The sequence below is a fragment of the Pantherophis guttatus genome, chromosome 18 (assembly GCF_059756535.1).
Source record: "Pantherophis guttatus breed Tessera chromosome 18, ASM5975653v1, whole genome shotgun sequence".
In the NCBI taxonomy this organism is placed as follows: domain Eukaryota; kingdom Metazoa; phylum Chordata; class Lepidosauria; order Squamata; family Colubridae; genus Pantherophis; species Pantherophis guttatus.
Window position 1 is genome coordinate 189706 of NC_142080.1, and position 16783 is coordinate 206488.

At 54.7% G+C, this 16783-nt stretch overlaps 1 protein-coding gene across 3 annotated transcripts in view; it reads right to left on the reverse strand.

The window, feature by feature from the left end:
• Positions 1–4525: 4525 nt before the first annotated feature.
• The window catches only part of KIRREL1 (kirre like nephrin family adhesion molecule 1), a 34381-nt gene continuing 22123 nt past the window's right edge, over positions 4526–16783 (reverse strand). For 2 of the 3 annotated variants that reach the window (XM_034424975.2, XM_087880694.1), the window contains exons 2-15: positions 15487–15636; positions 14460–14609; positions 13920–14077; positions 12158–12308; positions 11659–11764; positions 11386–11534; positions 11079–11206; positions 10739–10865; positions 10270–10370; positions 9969–10167; positions 9531–9638; positions 8950–9089; positions 8438–8515; positions 4617–7989 (exon numbers count right to left, since the gene is read on the reverse strand). In XM_034424975.2, coding sequence (XP_034280866.1) covers positions 7525–7989; positions 8438–8515; positions 8950–9089; positions 9531–9638; positions 9969–10167; positions 10270–10370; positions 10739–10865; positions 11079–11206; positions 11386–11534; positions 11659–11764; positions 12158–12308; positions 13920–14077; positions 14460–14609; positions 15487–15636 — 2210 coding nt within the window. In that variant the 3' untranslated portion in view covers positions 4617–7524. Of the gene's footprint in view, positions 7990–8437; positions 8516–8949; positions 9090–9530; positions 9639–9968; positions 10168–10269; positions 10371–10738; positions 10866–11078; positions 11207–11385; positions 11535–11658; positions 11765–12157; positions 12309–13919; positions 14078–14459; positions 14610–15486; positions 15637–16783 lie in introns of all 3 variants that reach the window. The other variant, XM_034424977.3, reaches the window with a different exon arrangement.

Genomic DNA, 16783 nt, shown 5'->3' on the forward strand with positions numbered 1-16783 from the left:
TCTTCTCTGGGAGTGGATCCCGGAGGATCTGCCTGCCTCCAGAGCTTTCCTTCAAAGGCAGCTTTCTAGAGATCCAGCACTGCCATCAAGCGAACAAATAAGGAAAAACTGGAATGGCTGAAGGCTGTTTTTTTCTAACCATGAAATTAGGGATTTGTTTAGCAGAAGGAAACCGCCGGCAGGGTTCAAGTGACATCTTTTCTCCCTCACCGCCTGGACAGGCACATGGCTTCTCTTCCACCATGTCATCTCAAGATACATGGGCAAACACATATGCCCACAAAACGGGAAACTGATCGTCTTTCCAGATCTGCATGCTGTGATCCCTCTTGGTTGTTCTGATGTGCTGGATTGCCTGCCTGACTCACCACAGGGCGGCAGGCCTGCCTCAGTGCTTCACCTGCCTCTATCCAGCGGCCACAGGGGAATCACATTCCGGGCCCCGGAATCAGAGGTGAAATCCAGCAGGTTCTGACAGGTTCTAGAGAACTGGTAGCGGAAATTCTGAGCAGTTCAGAGAACCGGCAAATACCACCTCTGGCTGGGCCCAGAGTGGGTTGGGAATGGAGATTTTGCAGTATCCTTCCCCTGCCACCCCCACCAAGCCACCCCCACAGAACCGGTAGTCAAAAAATTTGGATTTCACCACTGCCCAAAATGGCATTTTCTGCAAAGGGGCTAGCAGGATACAAGCAACAGAGTGACCTGGGGGAATGCTGCCCCTTCCTCCTTGGCCTCCTCTGGAAGCAGAGGACGCCAAGGCAGATGATGGAGCTGGGGAGCCCTTCCACAGCCAACCCATAGCACCCGCCCCTCCCAAGGGGTCGTCCCTTTTGTCCAAGGATTGGCAATTGCCCCTTTCCAGGCCTCTGAGTGGAAGCTCTCTGGCCCAGCTTCTCCTACCTGCTCTCTGCCTCTCCCGTTCTCTTCTCCTCTGGCCTGGGCTGCCTCTTTAACTCCACCTCTGTGATGCTCCAGGACCCCCCTGCTTAATTAAAAGGAGCCTCTGTTTCTCTGCCATTGAAATCCTTGGAGAGCCCGGGGATAATTAAATAAGGATGAAAAATGTGTCCTCTAAGAGTCCTAAATAAATAAGAGGCCACACTAAGTCAGTCTCACCCAACAGAAATTAAATTCATTTGATAAAGATTTGGGGCAAGAACTCAGCAAGACCAAAGACACAGACCTCCCCCCCTCCCTCCCCAAAGAGGGGAAAACCTTCAGCCATTCCCCAAATGCCCCGGAAGCACTTTTGTCATCTAGAGAGCCCAAATCTCCCCCAGGAGCAAAGCTGCTCCCCCTGCAGCCCTCCGGTGGGCAGTAGATTCGAAGCCTTACCTTTGGAGATGCCAGAGACTGGCTGTTGCATGCAAAATCACCATCTCCTTTAGGATAGGAGGTGGCCAGGTGCCCTTGAGCCTCCCCCCCCAACCCTACCTGCTTTTGGACAGGCAGTCCCTGGCATCCTTGCAGGAAATAAGGGGAAGAAATGCTGAAGGTACCTTCTTTGGGTCATTTCTTCAAATAATTCAGTGTTTAAACTATTGTAATATAAATGACCACGAGGTCAAATTTTGCTAAGGTAACTGTTGCAGTTATTACCACAATATTTCACTTCATTTAAATTCTATCAGGAAACCATGTAGCATAAACGAGGTAAACAAAGCTGAAAACAAGAGGAAAAACCGTAAGGAAAGAATCCACAGTGTTGAATTGGCCAAGACACCTGGACTGCTGTCCAGAGTGAGAAGCCAACTATCCCTTTGTGTGGGTTCTCCTGGGCCCCTTCTTCCGAGGCAGCCCCATCCGGGTGGCAACAGTGAAGAAGCCCAGGCACCCTGGGAGAGGCGGGCACCGAAACTGGCAGAGATTTGGCATCCTTGACTTGAGCTAATAAAGGTATTGCCTTAATACGGATTCAGAATTATACAGTGCTAATCTACGGATGCTGAGGAAAAGAGAAATCTCATTTGATAATCTTCTTTGCAACCCGGGGAGGGGTATGTGTAGGGTGGGATGGGGAGAGAAGTGTTTAATGGCCTTAGATTTTCAGGCAAGCTCTTAATGTGAGCTGTCCTGTGATTTAATTAAACTGCCATCCCTCAGCACTGGTGTTTCACGCTCCAAAAATAGGTGACATTGAGGTTTCTGAGAAAAAGGCTATTCTTTTTGGCTTTAAAAAATTGTTCTGATCAGCAAAAGGCTTGCTCAGCAAATAAAGGGGCCTATTTGCTCACAATACAAAAATATAAAAAGGAAAGAGCGGTGGTGGTGGTGGTGGTGGGGAAATTGCGGCATATATCAGAGACCCATAGGACTGGATGACAGGGTCCTCCGAAAAGCAGCCACAGATTTTCATCCAGCCCGGAATGTCAGAAAAGCTTCCCTGATGCTCCACTTTTATAGTGGAGCATCAGTTTTTAAATAATTTTTTTATAGTGGATGCACCGTACAGCCTCCAAGACACCTTTCATGGTGTTCCCGGGTGTTTGGCATTGGAAGGCATGTGATTTGCATAACATGGCAAGATTGCCCAGGGCACGCCTGGCATGATTCTAGCCCAGTTGTTTGCTCTTGGGATGAGCTCCAGAAGGGGAAGTGTACCATTTGTGCACCAAAGGTGAGCAGGGGGCCTTGTTTTACCCTCAACTGGCCCCATCACAAAGGCCAAAAACGGTTCGCTTCATTCCCAACCTGCATGCCGGTTCTTTCCTCCTTCAGGCCTTCTGGTCCTTCCTCGCCTCGTTTCTTTGAAACATCCGGAGGCTCCAGCTGGTCCAGAATGCGGCTGCGCGGGTGGTTACAGGAGCAACGTGGTGCTCCCATGTGACTCCCCTCCTGCGCGAGCTGCACTGGCTCCCGATGGTCTTCCGGGTGCACTTCAGGGTTTTGGTTACCACCTTTATAGCGCTCCATGGCTTAGGACCGGGGTACCTACGAGACCGCCTTCTGCCACCAGGAGCCTCTCACCGACCAGTATGCTCCCATAGAGAGGGTCTTCTCAGGGTGCCGTCGGTCAAACAATGTCGACTGGTGGCCCCCAGGGGGAGACCCTTCTCTGTGGGGGCACCTGTCATCTGGAACGAGCTCCCCCCGGAGATACTGAGGATCCCGGATTTGTGCACTTTCCACCGTGCCCTCAAAACATTCTTATTCCAGCAGGCTGGTCTGGCCTAACCTCCCTTTTAATTGCTTTTAAATTTGTTTTATAAATTGGGGTGTTTTAAATTTGTTTTGGGTCAAAGTATTTAATTTTTAAATGGTTTTTTAACGTTTGTACTGTTTATTTTATCTTTTGGCTGTTCACAGCCCTGAGTCCTTCAAGAGTAGGGCGGTATATAAATTTAATTAATAAATAATAATAAATAAATAAATCTGCCCAGGCTAGGCCAAGGCATGTGGGCCGGTGCCGGGTAAGGCAGGGTGGGTGCCAGGAAGCTGCCATGCATGGTGAGTTCCACCATCAGGGAAGGCTGAGAGGAAGCCCAGTACCAAGCAAGGCCCTGCTTCCCAGAGGCTCCCAGGTGTATCTTTAGCTGCTTTATTGGAGAGGAAATCAAATTACACTTTATCATCACTGCCACCAGCATGAAGAGAGAGAGATTAGATTCTGCCCGACCTGCAGCAGCTCCAGTATTGCTGATTATCAGCCTCGCAAAGCCACAAATTGCAGTAGTGCCCCCCGTTTGCTGGGCTCCTCTTCCCTCTTCCAAAGACAGCAAGGTGGCAAAAGGACAGCTCAGTTCCCTCCACTTCGGCCTTTTGGCCTCTCCCTGCTCCTCAGCTCCGGCCAGCAAATCCAGGGTGGAAGGAGAAGCAGCAGAAATGCAGGCATTTTCAAGATCCCACCCCAAAAACCTCTCCTTCTCTTGAGCGGTGCTTGCATTGCCCCCACCTCCTGCTAAGGAGTCACTGTTGCTGAGCCTTAAAAGGGGGGCACGCAGGGGACATTCTTGCCTTCCCCCACCAAATGGGGAGAGCTGGAGTCACCCTTCTTCTCCTAAAAGCAGAGGGAATTGAAGGTAATGGGAAGGTTTAATGGAGGGTGGGCAGAGGTGGGTTTCAGCAGGTTGTGATCAGTTCTGGAAAACCGGTAGCAGAAATTTTGAGTAGTTCGGAGAACCGGTAGTAAAAATTCTGACTGGCCCCACTCCCAACTATTCTCTGCCTTCCAATCGGGAGGAAATGGGGATTTTGCAGTAACCTTCCCCTGGATTGGGGAGGGAATGGAGATTTTAGTATCCTCCTCCTGCCACGCCCACAGAACCAGTAGTAAAAATTTTTGAAACCCACCAGTGGGGGTGGGCCTTGAAAAAAAAAAGAAAAACAAAGCAGCAGGTCCGTGCTATCCAGGTCAAAGTCCACCTCCCTTGCAGTTCCTTCTGCATTCAGATCAGCCCCCCCCCCCCCCAGTCCCTCCTGTGTTCAGGGCAACCTGTGCTGTCCTGGGCTTCTCTGGCTGCTCTCAGCCCCCACCAACTTTGTACCACCCGGCCTGTATCCAAAGAGAGGAGGACACGTTCCCTTTTTTTAAACATTTATCTTTATATATATAAAAATTAAATATATATTTATATATAATATATTGTGTTTGCGACTAAAAATATAGTACATAATATTTTTTTAAGAATGAGAAAAGGAAACCAATTTGTTTTAAAAAGTGAGGTGAAGGAAGGAAGTGATGGGACAGTCACGAATGTATGCCTTCAGGAGAGAAATCAAAAACGCGCCAGTGGCGCCCTCTCCCCACACCATCACCTGCACCCCAAGAGCCGGAGAGGCCCGTGCGAAGACAGGCAGCTGTTCGCTCTCATCACAAAGCGCATTTTGGAGTTGGAATTAAGTTATTGCTCAAATTCTGGATGTTCATGAAGTGGGGGTGGAAGTTGCATTCATACAACATGACAAGCTTAGCTAATGTTAATGCTGGTTTGCTTGCAGCCAAGCGAGTTGTATGAACCCGGGCCGTTGGGCCTTTCAAACTGACTCCGGAAATGGGCTCATTCAGGAATGGGCCTATGGGCATGGCGGGTTGAATAAATGCAGCCACAGGCTTAGAATCGGTGGACTACCCTGTTGCTTTTGGCACCGCCCCTCCTCAACTCCCCCGCTTCCTGGTGAGCAGAGTGCAGGTTCAATTCCTGGCAGCTCTGGTGAAAAAGAGGGGTGGGTCGTGTGGGTCAGGGGTCCAACTCAGCATTCAGCAACTTCCCTGCAACTTGCAATATGAGACCAATCTGGGGCTCCCTGGCCCTCTCCAGGAGGGAACTGCAACATGATCTCAGCTGTTCCGGGAGATTTTGCACCCTGAACCCCCAAACTCACTTCTCTTGTTCCCCAAGGAGAAGGGGCCTCTAAAGGGGCCTCCCTTGCCGTCTTAGAAGGGGGCTTAGAAAGGGGCTCCCCTTGGAAAGTGTCCTTAAATCCAACGGAGGCCTTCTCTGGATTTTCCAGCCCCAGCGCACTAGGGGTGGCAACAGGGGCGAAATGCTCGGGCGATCTGGTAGTGATTGTGGCAGGTGGTTCGGAGAACCGGTAGGGATGGCGGCGTGAGGCTCTGCCCACCCGCCCGGGTGTCGTTACTTCCTGGTTTTAACCAGGAAGTAATGTGTTTTTTACCCTCTATGCATGCACAGGTTTTGCGCATGCACAGAGGGTCTGCGCATGCATGTGGTGCATGTGGTCGCACAGCGCATGCACTTCTGAACCAGTAAGGAAGGCAAGTAGGTTTCACCCCTGGGTGGCAGGGAGAAGGTGAAGCAGAACCCCAAATAGCACCAACATCCACAGCGCTGCAGAAACAGACACTTCCCAGAACCAGCCAGAAGAGGGCGCTGTCTCAATGCACTTCTTCAGGTAGTTGTTCCTAGGCAAGTACAGGTGCCCCCCCTCCCAGAGTACCAGAATATGCAGTATGCAAAGGACGGGGTGGGTGTGGGTGTACCATTGTTAGATGGGGGTGGGGGGGGGAGTGGATTCCCAGTTGTGTGTCTCGCATGTCCTACTGTACACTTGAGATATGAACTGTGCCAAGGAGGGCCAGGGAGATGGGCTGGTGGGAGGGATCTGGTGCAGCCTAGAAGCCAAGTCTCTCCTGTCTGTCCCAGTTGGCAGCCTGGGGTACCTGCAGCCTGGGGGAGGGGGCAGTCAAGCTGCCCCCCCCAATTTACTCTGCCTTCTTAGTGGGCACACCAGAGCAAGAGTTTTAAGGCACAGGCGACAGAAGCGCTTGCAATCACTCCCCAGCAAGGAGGGCAGAACAATGGTGTGTGTGTGTCTGTGTGTGGCTGTACAGACCCACAGCGACCCACAGGATGCTTTCACCAACCCTCTGCAACAGCTGGGGTCCAGGCCGGAGAGAGAAAGAAGCCATAAGCCCTCCTGCTGGGGATGGGAGGGGCCCGTAAGATCTTGCCCCTCAGAAAGTGGCCACATGGGAGAAGGGAGGGTGTGTCCAGCACTGACCTCCCAAAGAACCTCTCCTCTTCCTCCGGTTGCAACCAGGCTGCCCCCAGCCTCAAGGGAGGGGGCTCAAACAAGAGGATGGGGGGAGGGTGCAGAAGAGGCTTTCTCCAGGATGGCTACCGTGGCAGAAGGCTTTGAGTGGGGGGACTCACAGTGCCATGTCTTGCAAAGGCCCTCCTGGCTGGCAGCTTCACTTGGGGATGAGACCTTCCTTTTGGGTGGGGGGCACCGGAGAGCATCCCCATCTTGCCCTCTCATAACTGGACCCACACAAGGTGCAAGTTTTATGAACACCTTCCTGCAAGAGAGAGGGGCGTGGGAGGAATCGCCCCCAAGGAGTCCATTTCGTACCACAATTCGCAGCATGCACAGCTGTGGCTGAGCCGGGCAGGACTTTCAGTCGGTCAGCCTTCAGCCAAAGGGGGTCCATGAGGGGTGCGGACTTCAGCCTGGATCCTTCCCAGCCAGTGTTGCCCCAAGTGCAAACCGCTTTTCTTAAGAGGGGCTTTAAGGAGGCACCTGTTGTACCTGAGGCTGGTCTGGCCATGGCTTGTGCAAAAAACCAGGGCTAAAACTCGACCGATGCCCCCCCAACCATTAGGCCTCTCTGTACCAAATTGGGCCTCAGTGCCCCCAGTGCCATGAGTGGGAGGCTGCCCATTGCTTTTCCTGGGGCTGCCAACGGATGGCCCTTCTGTGGGTAAGGTGGAGAATGAGTTTCAACAGAGGCACAACTGCTCTGTGGGTGCTCCCATTGCCCTCCCCACTTCTGTCTTTACAAAGAGGAAAGGGGGAGCCCTTGAGGAAGGGGCATATGGAGAAACTGGACCCTCACAAAAGAACCGCCGGAGACTGTTAAAAGCAGCAAGGAAGGAACCGTAGAAGAACAGCTGGACCGGTGGCCACCGCGTTATCCTCAGTCAGGCAGAAGGTGCCACGCTCTGCATTGTCCACAAGTCCAGCCTGGAAAGAGGCTGGGAAGGGGGAGAGGGAAAGGCCCCCTGAATATCAGGGGGCAGTCATGAGGTACCTGCACCCCGCCAGGATGCAACGCCCACTTCAGACATGAGTCTGCATGCGCTGCTGGAAACGCTGACCATAGTCCGAGGAGGTGTATGAAAAGCGGGTTGCCGTGGTGTATTTTCCCAGGGGGTCATATGTGTCGTAGGCCGCCCGGTCCAGGGTGGGTGGTGGAGGCTGACTGTAACCCAGGCGGTAGGTGGCATAGCCGGCACTCGGGGGGAAGCCCGAATGACCCCCATAGTTTTCATAGGAGAGTTGGCTGGCCGTGTCGGCAGTGGCTGTGCCTGGTGTGGGCCCCGGGACTGGGTCTCCGCTGTAGTCGGAGGCAGGGCCGCGGCCGTAGCTGCTGAGCTGGGCGTAACCGCTGGAATGGGAGAGGCGCGAAGACGGCCGCCCGTCATAGCGAGCTGGGCCAGGGGTGCGATAGTCCGTGTAGAGCACCGTGCGGGAAGACGGCCTGTCCTCATGGGCACGAACGTTGTAATAGCCATTGGTGGGATCCTGGGGGACCAACAGGGAGGGAAGGACTGTAGCAGCTCAAGTGGCAGCGTCACAATTGCTGCCGAGCACAAAGAATGAAAAATGGAAAGGAAAACCCCCTCCAGAACCAAAGTTGTGCCTGGCAGTGGGAGCCCTCCCCCCAAGTGTTTGGATGCTGCTGTTGAGGCCAATGGCTGGAGGTGGTGGTGGTGGGTTCTGAGGCAACCCCTTCAGTGAAGCTCCTCTGCTTCATAGCCACGAGGGCCCTGGGAGTCCACAGAAAAGGGCCCAAACCGTTCCAGGTTCCATTGCAGGCAATGGCCGGCAACTCCTCCCACCTCCTGGGCTGCCCCACAGTAGAGGGTGCCATCAAGCACCCTCCCTGCGAGGCAGGCAGGCCCCAGTCAGACAGGGAGGGGGCGGGGGCTGCCCAGAGCTCTCCGGCTGGGGCCAGCAACCTCCTTCTCACCTTCAGCTCGTATTCTTCCCGCGTGTCCACTGTGTCACAACGCAAGTCCTGCTTCAGGTCCACGTCGTCCTTGAAGGACTGCAGGGGGCAGATGGAGGGACAGAGAAAGGGCCCAAATTTCAGCCAGGCAATATATGACTGTTATGCTTCACAACATCCTGAAGTACCATTCCATTCCTATTACTCTCTTGCGGGCATCTTGAGGAACCCCTACGACCCAGCAGTTTCCCAGGGAGTTCGTCTTAGGCCAGCAGTCTGCCAGGTTCCCCATGGCTGTTTGCCCCATTGATCTCGCTCCCTGACGGATGCTTTTCCCAGCTCTGACCCACAACCCTCGACACATTCCCAACCACAAACACCCCCACAGTCTCCTTGATCTGAGCCATAATTTCAAGAGGGCGAAGAGAGGACTTGCGTGCCTTCTGACCTAGCTGGCAATTGGGTGAAAGGAGGAATATCAGGTCCCCCCTTAGGTTTTTGGGGTGAAGGAGCCGGGTGGGGAGGTCCCTCACCGAGTAAATGGCTTTCATGACCCGCGTTGCGGTGGAGACACTGGCCGTGTCCTCCTCGCGGTCTGTGTGCAGCGTCAGGGGCTCCCGGTTCACCGTCTCCACTTTGATGTCCAGTTTACGCAGGGTCACATCTTTTCGGCCTGGGCAGGAGAGAAAATGCATCCTATTTTTGATTCCTGGCAGAAGGAGAACCCCAGGGATTTCTCGGGCTGAGCCACCAGCACTAAGTAACGTTTCCCTCGCGGGATGGTTCTGGCGCCGAGGGACCGGAGAAGCACCTGACCAATTTCCCCCAGCAAAATAAAAAATCCAAGGTCTCATCTGAGGTGCCCAGGAAAGAGCCACTTCAGAGCCCAGGAAGCAGACGGTGCTTCCTGGGCTTGGCTCGGAAAGGCAATTAGAGAAACAAATGGGGCCAAGAAACTGAGTTTCGGCCAAATGAGCAAATAGAGCTTCCCCAGCTAGGAGCAGTATGCTGCTCAATAAATACCAGGTGACTGTCCTGTGGCGATCGGTCCCTCAGCTTGGCTCTCTGTAAAGCAGATCGTGCCCCAATGACCCCACGCACACCAGACACTCACTCCCTTTGCGACGTCGGTAGAGGAAACATCCCAGCGCGATGAAGCAGAAGATGAGCAAAATACCAGCTGCAATGGTGGCACCAACAATGATGCCCACTGGCAGAACCTCTGCGAAAGGGAGAGCGGGAAGCAATGGGATCGATCAAGCTTGTACACGCTTGTACATCTCCTTGCGGGAAGGGGGGGGGCAGAGCAAGTAAAGAGGGGCAGCCCCAGCCCCGTTAGAGGGAAACCCAAGAGGAACCATCGTGCTAAGTCCGAATCGACAGCGGTCTTCAAACCCAGCATCATCATCTGGGACAGGCATGGGAAGAGGACCGCTGAATTTGCCCAGCCCCCACTCCTGGCCTTCCCTGGGGCACAAGGGCAGCTGCTGCAGATGAAAAGCTGGTGAGAGGCCTTCCCTGGCGCTTGCAGCCGCCCCTTCTGACTGCCCACCTTTCTCCTCCAACTGAATGATGGCCGTCTGTGGACCGAAGGCATTCCAGGCGGTGCAGTTGTAGCGCGTCTGGAAATCCACCTCCATTACGTTGTTGATGGTGAGGGTGGAGAGCACCCCATCCCCCGTGTTGCTCCGCTCGACGGTGTAACGCTCCAAGGTGCCCATCTCCAAGATGTTCTCCTTCCAACCCCAGGCCTTCCAGGGAGAAGAGGAAACAGTCTTTTGACATCCATCCGCCAGCCAGGCGGGCCTCCTTCCAGGTCCCTAAATACGTCCTACTCTTTAACGGGGACTCACGATTCGGTCGGGGAGAGGCGTGCTCCCAATGAAGCATTCCACTTTTCCTCGGTCGCCTCGCACAGCGTACTGGGTGGAATCGCTGGAGATGATCGGCGGACCTGGAAAAACAGCAAGGGGGAAGGCTCTTAAATATATATTTATATATAAAATATTGTGTTTGCGACTAAAAATATAGTACATAATATTTTTTAAGAATGAGAAAAAGAAACCAATTTGTTTTCAAAATGAGTTGAGGGAAGGAAGTGAGAGATGGGACAGTCATGAATGTATGCCTTCGGGAAAGAAATCAAAAACACGCCAGCGGCACCCTCTCCCCATGCCATCCCCTGCACCCCAAGAGCCGGGGGGGGGCGTGCGAAGGCAGGCAGCTGCGCACTCTGATCACAAAGCCTGGGGTGCATCCCTCTGGGAAGACCCAGACAAAGCAGCTGCCCCGTTGGTGAGAGGCGCCCGTGCTTTCACTCACCGTTGACAAAGAGGGCCACTTCACGCTCACCCACCCCGATCCGTGGCACGATGGCCTTGCAGACGTACAGCCCTGCGTCTGACTGCTTGACAGACTTGAGGTGCAGCTGGTTGCTGTTCCCGAGTATCTGGGGGCGCAAAGGGATGCAAGATGCCTTTGGTGGGGGGAGAGTGGAGGCAGGTCGATCATGGGGCAGCCCTTTTCCTCCCTCCCTCCCTCCTGAGAGAACCCAATCAAGACATGAGTGCAAGCCCCATCCCAAACTGGAGCTGCTTCTAAGAAAAAGTTGCTTGAGCCCCCATCCCCAAATCTGGTCCTCTGGGGCAAGGAGGGAACGCACCATGTTGGATTCCTTCTTGGCCCAGGTGAGGGTCAGCGGGGGATTCCCAGTCCACACGCAGGTCAAGGTGACATCCGAGCCAATATCCGTGGTCAGGGGCTTTGGATCCACCACAATTCGAGGAGCGACTAGCAGAGGAGAGCAAGGTAAGAGATGGCATGGCAGCCATCCCTTTTCCCTCAAAGGCCCAAGGGGAGACCAGAGGCCCAGGTGGCTGAAAGTGGGAGGGACTGCAGGGAGGAGGCGTGGCTTCCCCAGAAAGGCTGCTCTCTCTTGTCTTGGCCTTGGCAGCCGTGCCCCCACTCACAATGGACGTCCACCAGGGTGCTGACATTGGTGCTGCCCACGTCATTGCGCACTTCACAGGAGACAGGCTCTGTGAAGAAGGTGTAATCCACCTGTGTCTCGTATTTGCTCTCCTTGGCATCCTCAATCATCGTTCCGCCTTTCGCCCACCTGGCAGGGTTGGAGGAGAGATGTCCCATCAGGCTGAGCATTCGGGTAGTCGGAGGAACCTCCCTGCAAGAGCAGGCGAGGGTCTGGAGGCCCATCATTCCCACCCGACCAGTGCCTGGCTCACCTGTAGCCTTTGATCTCCGGATTGGCATTGGCCAAGCAGGTGAAGGTGACCCTTTCCCCTTCCTGCACCGTCTGTGGCTGAATGGACAGTGTCACCGTTGGAGGGTCTGCCACACAGAAGGAACTAAGGTTAACAACCACGTGGCCCATGGCTGCCTCTTTTCTTTGATCTGATCGTGTGGTATCCGCAGATTTCTTGACCCCCATCAAGCTCCTCCTGTGCACCCTCCATGCAAATACTGTTAGCATCCTCTTTTGACAAGCTTTGCCGAAGGGTCTACAACTAGGCTGTCATGCCAGCTGGTCATCATCCCATCCAGGGTGAATTCAGAAACCAAAATATTAACCAGCTCCAAGGAGGACACTTTGCTGTCTCTTCTCTTCCAATTTTTCCCAGACCCCAAGCCACGGCTGCACCCCTCCCCTTCCTCCGTGGCCAGGAAGGGCCCCTTCTGAACCAAAAGCTTAGGGTCCTTATGCTACACAGCAGCTCTCCTTACGGTGAACGTTGAGCTTGATGGAGGCCTCCTTGCCCGCAGGGATGGCATCGTTGCTGCAACGGCACACGTAGACTCGCCCGATGTCCAGGTCGGTGGGCGTGATGAGGAGCTGGCTAATGGTGCTCTCTCTCTTCCCATCCATTAAGACTTCCTGGAGAGGCAACAGAAGCGGAAAGCCTGGCAACACGGCCAAGGGGAGCCGGGGAGCCATCAGAACGGAGGCCGTGACTCTCTCCCGTGGCAGAAAGGCTGATCCATACACAGCTTCCCTCCCTGCACTCAGGATGGCGGCTGGGCACTGCACTCTGGTGAATAACGCCCTCCTCTCAGGGGTGGGCTGCTGGCGGTTTACAGGGCTTCGGGAGAACCTCTAGCTAAGATTCTGTGCAGTTCAGAGAACCCGCAAATCCCACTCCTGGCTGGTCCCGCCCACCCCACCCCTCCCCTCCCCAGAGTCCCCACACGGCCCATTTTGCATGCAGGTAAGTGCAGGGCGGACGCAGAGGCTCGGGGAGGGTGAAAAATGGACCTACCAGAAGTTCGGGATGGCTGGAAATGGGGCCGTTTCCAGATGCCAGAGGGCCTCTGGAGCCTGGGGAGGCTGTTTTCGCCCTCCTGGAGGCTTGAGGAAAGCCTCTGGCGCCCGGGGAGGACAAAATGCCCCCCCTGCCATGATGCAGGAGGCCAACTAAGCCATGCCCACGCCCACCCAGCAACTGGGCAGCTAAAATTTTTGAAGCCCACCCCTGCCTCCCCCCCCCCCCCCCCCCGTGGTGGGTTTCAAATTTTTTTACTACCGGTTCTGTGGGTGTGGCTTGGTGGATGTGGCATGGCTTGGTGGGCATGGCAGGGGAAGGATACTGTAAAATCTCCATTCCCACCCCAATCCAGGGGAAGGTTACTGCAAAATCCCCATTTTCTCCTGATCAGCTGGGACTTGGGAGGCAGAGAATAGATGTGGTGGAGCCAGTCAGAATTTTTACTACCGGTTCTCGAAACTATTCAAAAGGTTCGCTACCGGTTCTCTAGAACTGGTCAGAATCTGCTGAAACCCACCTCTGCTTCCTCCCCCCGCATGAAGGACCCCAGAGTCTTCTCTGGTGTCCCAGGGGAGGCTTCTGCACAGGGTGTCGGAACTGAAGTAGCAACACAGCCTTTTGTTCGAAAGATTCCCAGCAGACAATCGTGCTCTGGTGGCAGCAGCCCTTCCCGTGCCCTGCCCTGAATCTGGGGGTAATTGCACCAATCATCACTTCCAAATTAGCCTGGAACCAAAATGTTTCAGCCATGCCTATTAAATGCCCAATGAGGTCGCCCAAATTAATGTCAACGCACCATAAACTGCTTGGGGATTAATGAGCGAAAAACGGCCTCGCCAGAGCGAGGAGGCTGCCAGCGGGAAGGTTATTTTGGATTTTGGTGGAGAGAAATGAAATTAAGAATTGGGGAGGGGAGAAGGAAGCGCTCCCAGGAGGAAAGAGGAGGTGGAGAGAAACCCATTTGCAGACTAGCAGGATTTGCCCTTCGCACATGGCGCTGCAGGCACAAAGGCTGAAACCTGCAACTCCTCCAAACACTTGAGAGATGCTTGCTGGGAATTAGGGGAGTTGCAGTCCGATACGCGGGGGTGGGGTGGGGTGCGGACTGAGATCCTGCCTGCCTCCCATGGCAGGTTTTGGCCCCTCATCGTGTCTGCAGAGCCAGTTTCCTCATGGTACCTGCAGACCCCAAGTGGCCCTCCCGCCAATGTCATCCGGCGTACCGTGGCAGTAGCGGCCTCAGACTGTGGCAACCCATCGCGGAACCAGATGATTGTGGCCGCAGGCTTGGCGTTCTGTGCACGGCAGGTGAGGTTGTGTGGTGTGCCAGCCCGGAGCAAGATCTCGGGGGCCCCGTCAATCATCGGGTCTTCAGGGGGAACTGCCAGGGAAGCAGACAGAGCAAGCCACAGCCAAAAGTCAAGCTGCGTGTTCACAGCCCAGACCCTGGACAGAAGACCGGCTGGTTTGGGGGCCCAACAGTTGTGCAGACCCTCCAGTCCCCATTGGGAAAAGTGGGGAGATAACAGGCACCCCCATTCCTCACACTGTTTAGAAAGCACTGAAGCGTCTGGAAAAGAAAACGGCCGGCACCCAGAGCCCCTGGGAAGGTCCCTGGCCACGAATAGCTATTAACAAGGGATCGGTGGGAGGCAACTTGAGAACGTGGAACAGGGAGGCAGCAGGAGGGGAGGGGGGACCACGTTGCTGGGGCTCCAGCTATGTTTTTCCAAGAAGGAATTGCCCCTCCCCCAAACACTCACTGAGGACTGTCAGCTTGGCGCGCCGCGATCGCAGGGCAGCTTCTGTGGCCTGGCATTCATACAAGGCATCGTCGGAGAGCTCCGCATCGGTGATCTCCAGATTGAACTGGCCGGAATCTGTTACCCCAATGATCCTGTAGCGTGGCCAGGCTAAGAAGAGAGAGGCGGGTGAGCAGGAGCAGAGCAGAGAGCAGGGCCTGGTGCCCAGCTGGCATTGCCCTCCTTCCTGGCCTGCCCTGCCTGGACTTGGTGAGGCTCTGCAAAGCCCCTGGCTGCCACTTGCAAACTCTGCCATTGGCTCTTCAAGTCCGAGAGGGTTAGGGTCTTCAGGGTAGCCCTGTCTCCACTGCAGATCTGAGGGATACCCCCCCCCACTCTGCACCCTCCACAAGATTTGGGCTGAAGGTAGCCCCAGCCTCGTCCATCAATGGCAGAAGGTAAGCTTTGTCCTTAGGGCATCTGCAAGGAGAGGCTTGACCTCCCCAAGCAAGTGGGTTGTGTGGGGGAGGGTGCCATTCCCATTGGCCAAGAGATGAGGGGGTCAATAGCCCCATCTGGCATACGGCCCCACCCCACGAAACACAGGGCAAGGAGCGCAGCAGCCCGCCCCCACAGCAGCTTTTTCTCCTGCATTGAGTTGGGTCACCTTGGTGTAAAATTCAAGTGTCTTAAACGGTGGAGGATCACTTGTGAGGAATGAAAGCATGCGAGGCAGACGTCTGCAGAATAAAAAATCACGGGAAACTGCCACATTAATTAATAAGAAGCGGCAGATGAATCGGGGGGGAGGGGATCTATCCCCGGCGCTTTGTGCGTCTGTGCTGGAGCGATGGCGCTGTTGGGCTGCATGGAGTGGTGGTGCTTGGAAGGAGGCTGGCTGATGCTGGGAAGGGGGGGACTCGCCCCGCAGCCCTGTCCCGTCTCCGAGGACAGCTGGCGTTTTCAGAGATGGTGCCCTGTGGTGGGTAGGAAAGATATCCCAGGAAGAAGCCCCGTCTCCCCTCCCCCAGGGAGCAGAGAATCTCACCTTTGAGGCCTTGTCCCATTCCCAGAGCCAGGCCATCTTTGGTCCACTGCACGATCCCGGAGTAGTTCAGCACCACGCAGGACAGCACCACCTTCTGCCCGGCAACCACTGTCTGGTCCTCCGGTTCCTCGATGAAGCGGGTCTGGAGGACTGAGGGGAGAGGGAGAACACAGTGGTTAGGCTGAGTTCTTTCATCCTAGTTTAATGCAACTATTCATGGAAATTGGATCTGCAGAACTGCCAAGAACAGTGGCAGTCCACCTTAGAGAGGCTGAGGATGGCAACAAGCAAAACAGCTGCAGCTCGAGCTGCCCAGGTTCTCAGGAGCCTTCTTGGTGAGGCAGACAAGGTGAATCAGGACAGCAGGGCACAGGCTGCGAAGGACTTCGCCCAGAAGAGACGTTCGTCCCTCAGGGCTTCATGGCACCAATTGAAGCTGTGAAGCAGGAAGATCCGGGAGGAAACCCCCTACCCCAAGCAGGATTGTCCTCCTCTCCCCCCGCTCAAACTGTCTCTCTCCCCCGCCCCCAGGAATACCTCTTTGCCATCTGTACCTGCCATCTGGGGGAGCCTTTTCTTTTCTGAAGGATTTGTTGAAATAATCATTAATTTGTTAAAAATGTACCACCTAATTAATTGGTGTTTCCTTCTGCATTGGATTTTTAAAAGGGGGGGGGGTTTCCTAGTCAATGGATTAACCAGCCAAAGGCTTCTCTCGCAGCCCCAGAGAATTGAGAAAACATGGCAGAGTGAAAGGGGGGGATGCCCAATGACGCAGGAGCCACTTTCTGGCACCCAAAGCACACTGAATGCCCCCCAATTCCGGGCCCAGCTTTAAATCAACTCAGCGGTGCCACCAAAACCCCTAAAGTGTTTGACTGCAACATGTGTAAGTAGGGATGCCACGGCGCAAGGCATCCTTTGCCCTGGGCACCCAAAGCCTAGAAGGAGCCCCCCAAGGCAAGCCCCTGGCAGAGGGTCCCTTGGGCATCACCTTTCCCATCCTCAGGAGGGAAGCCAAACTGACTGGACAAACAGCTCGACAAAGGCTGGACCCTCGACCAGCACCGGCCCTTCCCTGCCTCACTTTGCTCGTCTGTTATCCTGCTTGTAACCACCGATTTTAAAACAGCAACGAAAATCACTCCGAAAACCAAATAACACTTTTATAAATGGCAATAAAGACGCAACAGGAATGGCTATGTCCACTCGCAGGGCTGCTGCGATGTGCATGCTTAAAAATCGCAGGGTGGCGTTATTTTCTGGCCTCCCTCGACACAACTGCCCGGTGCGAGAG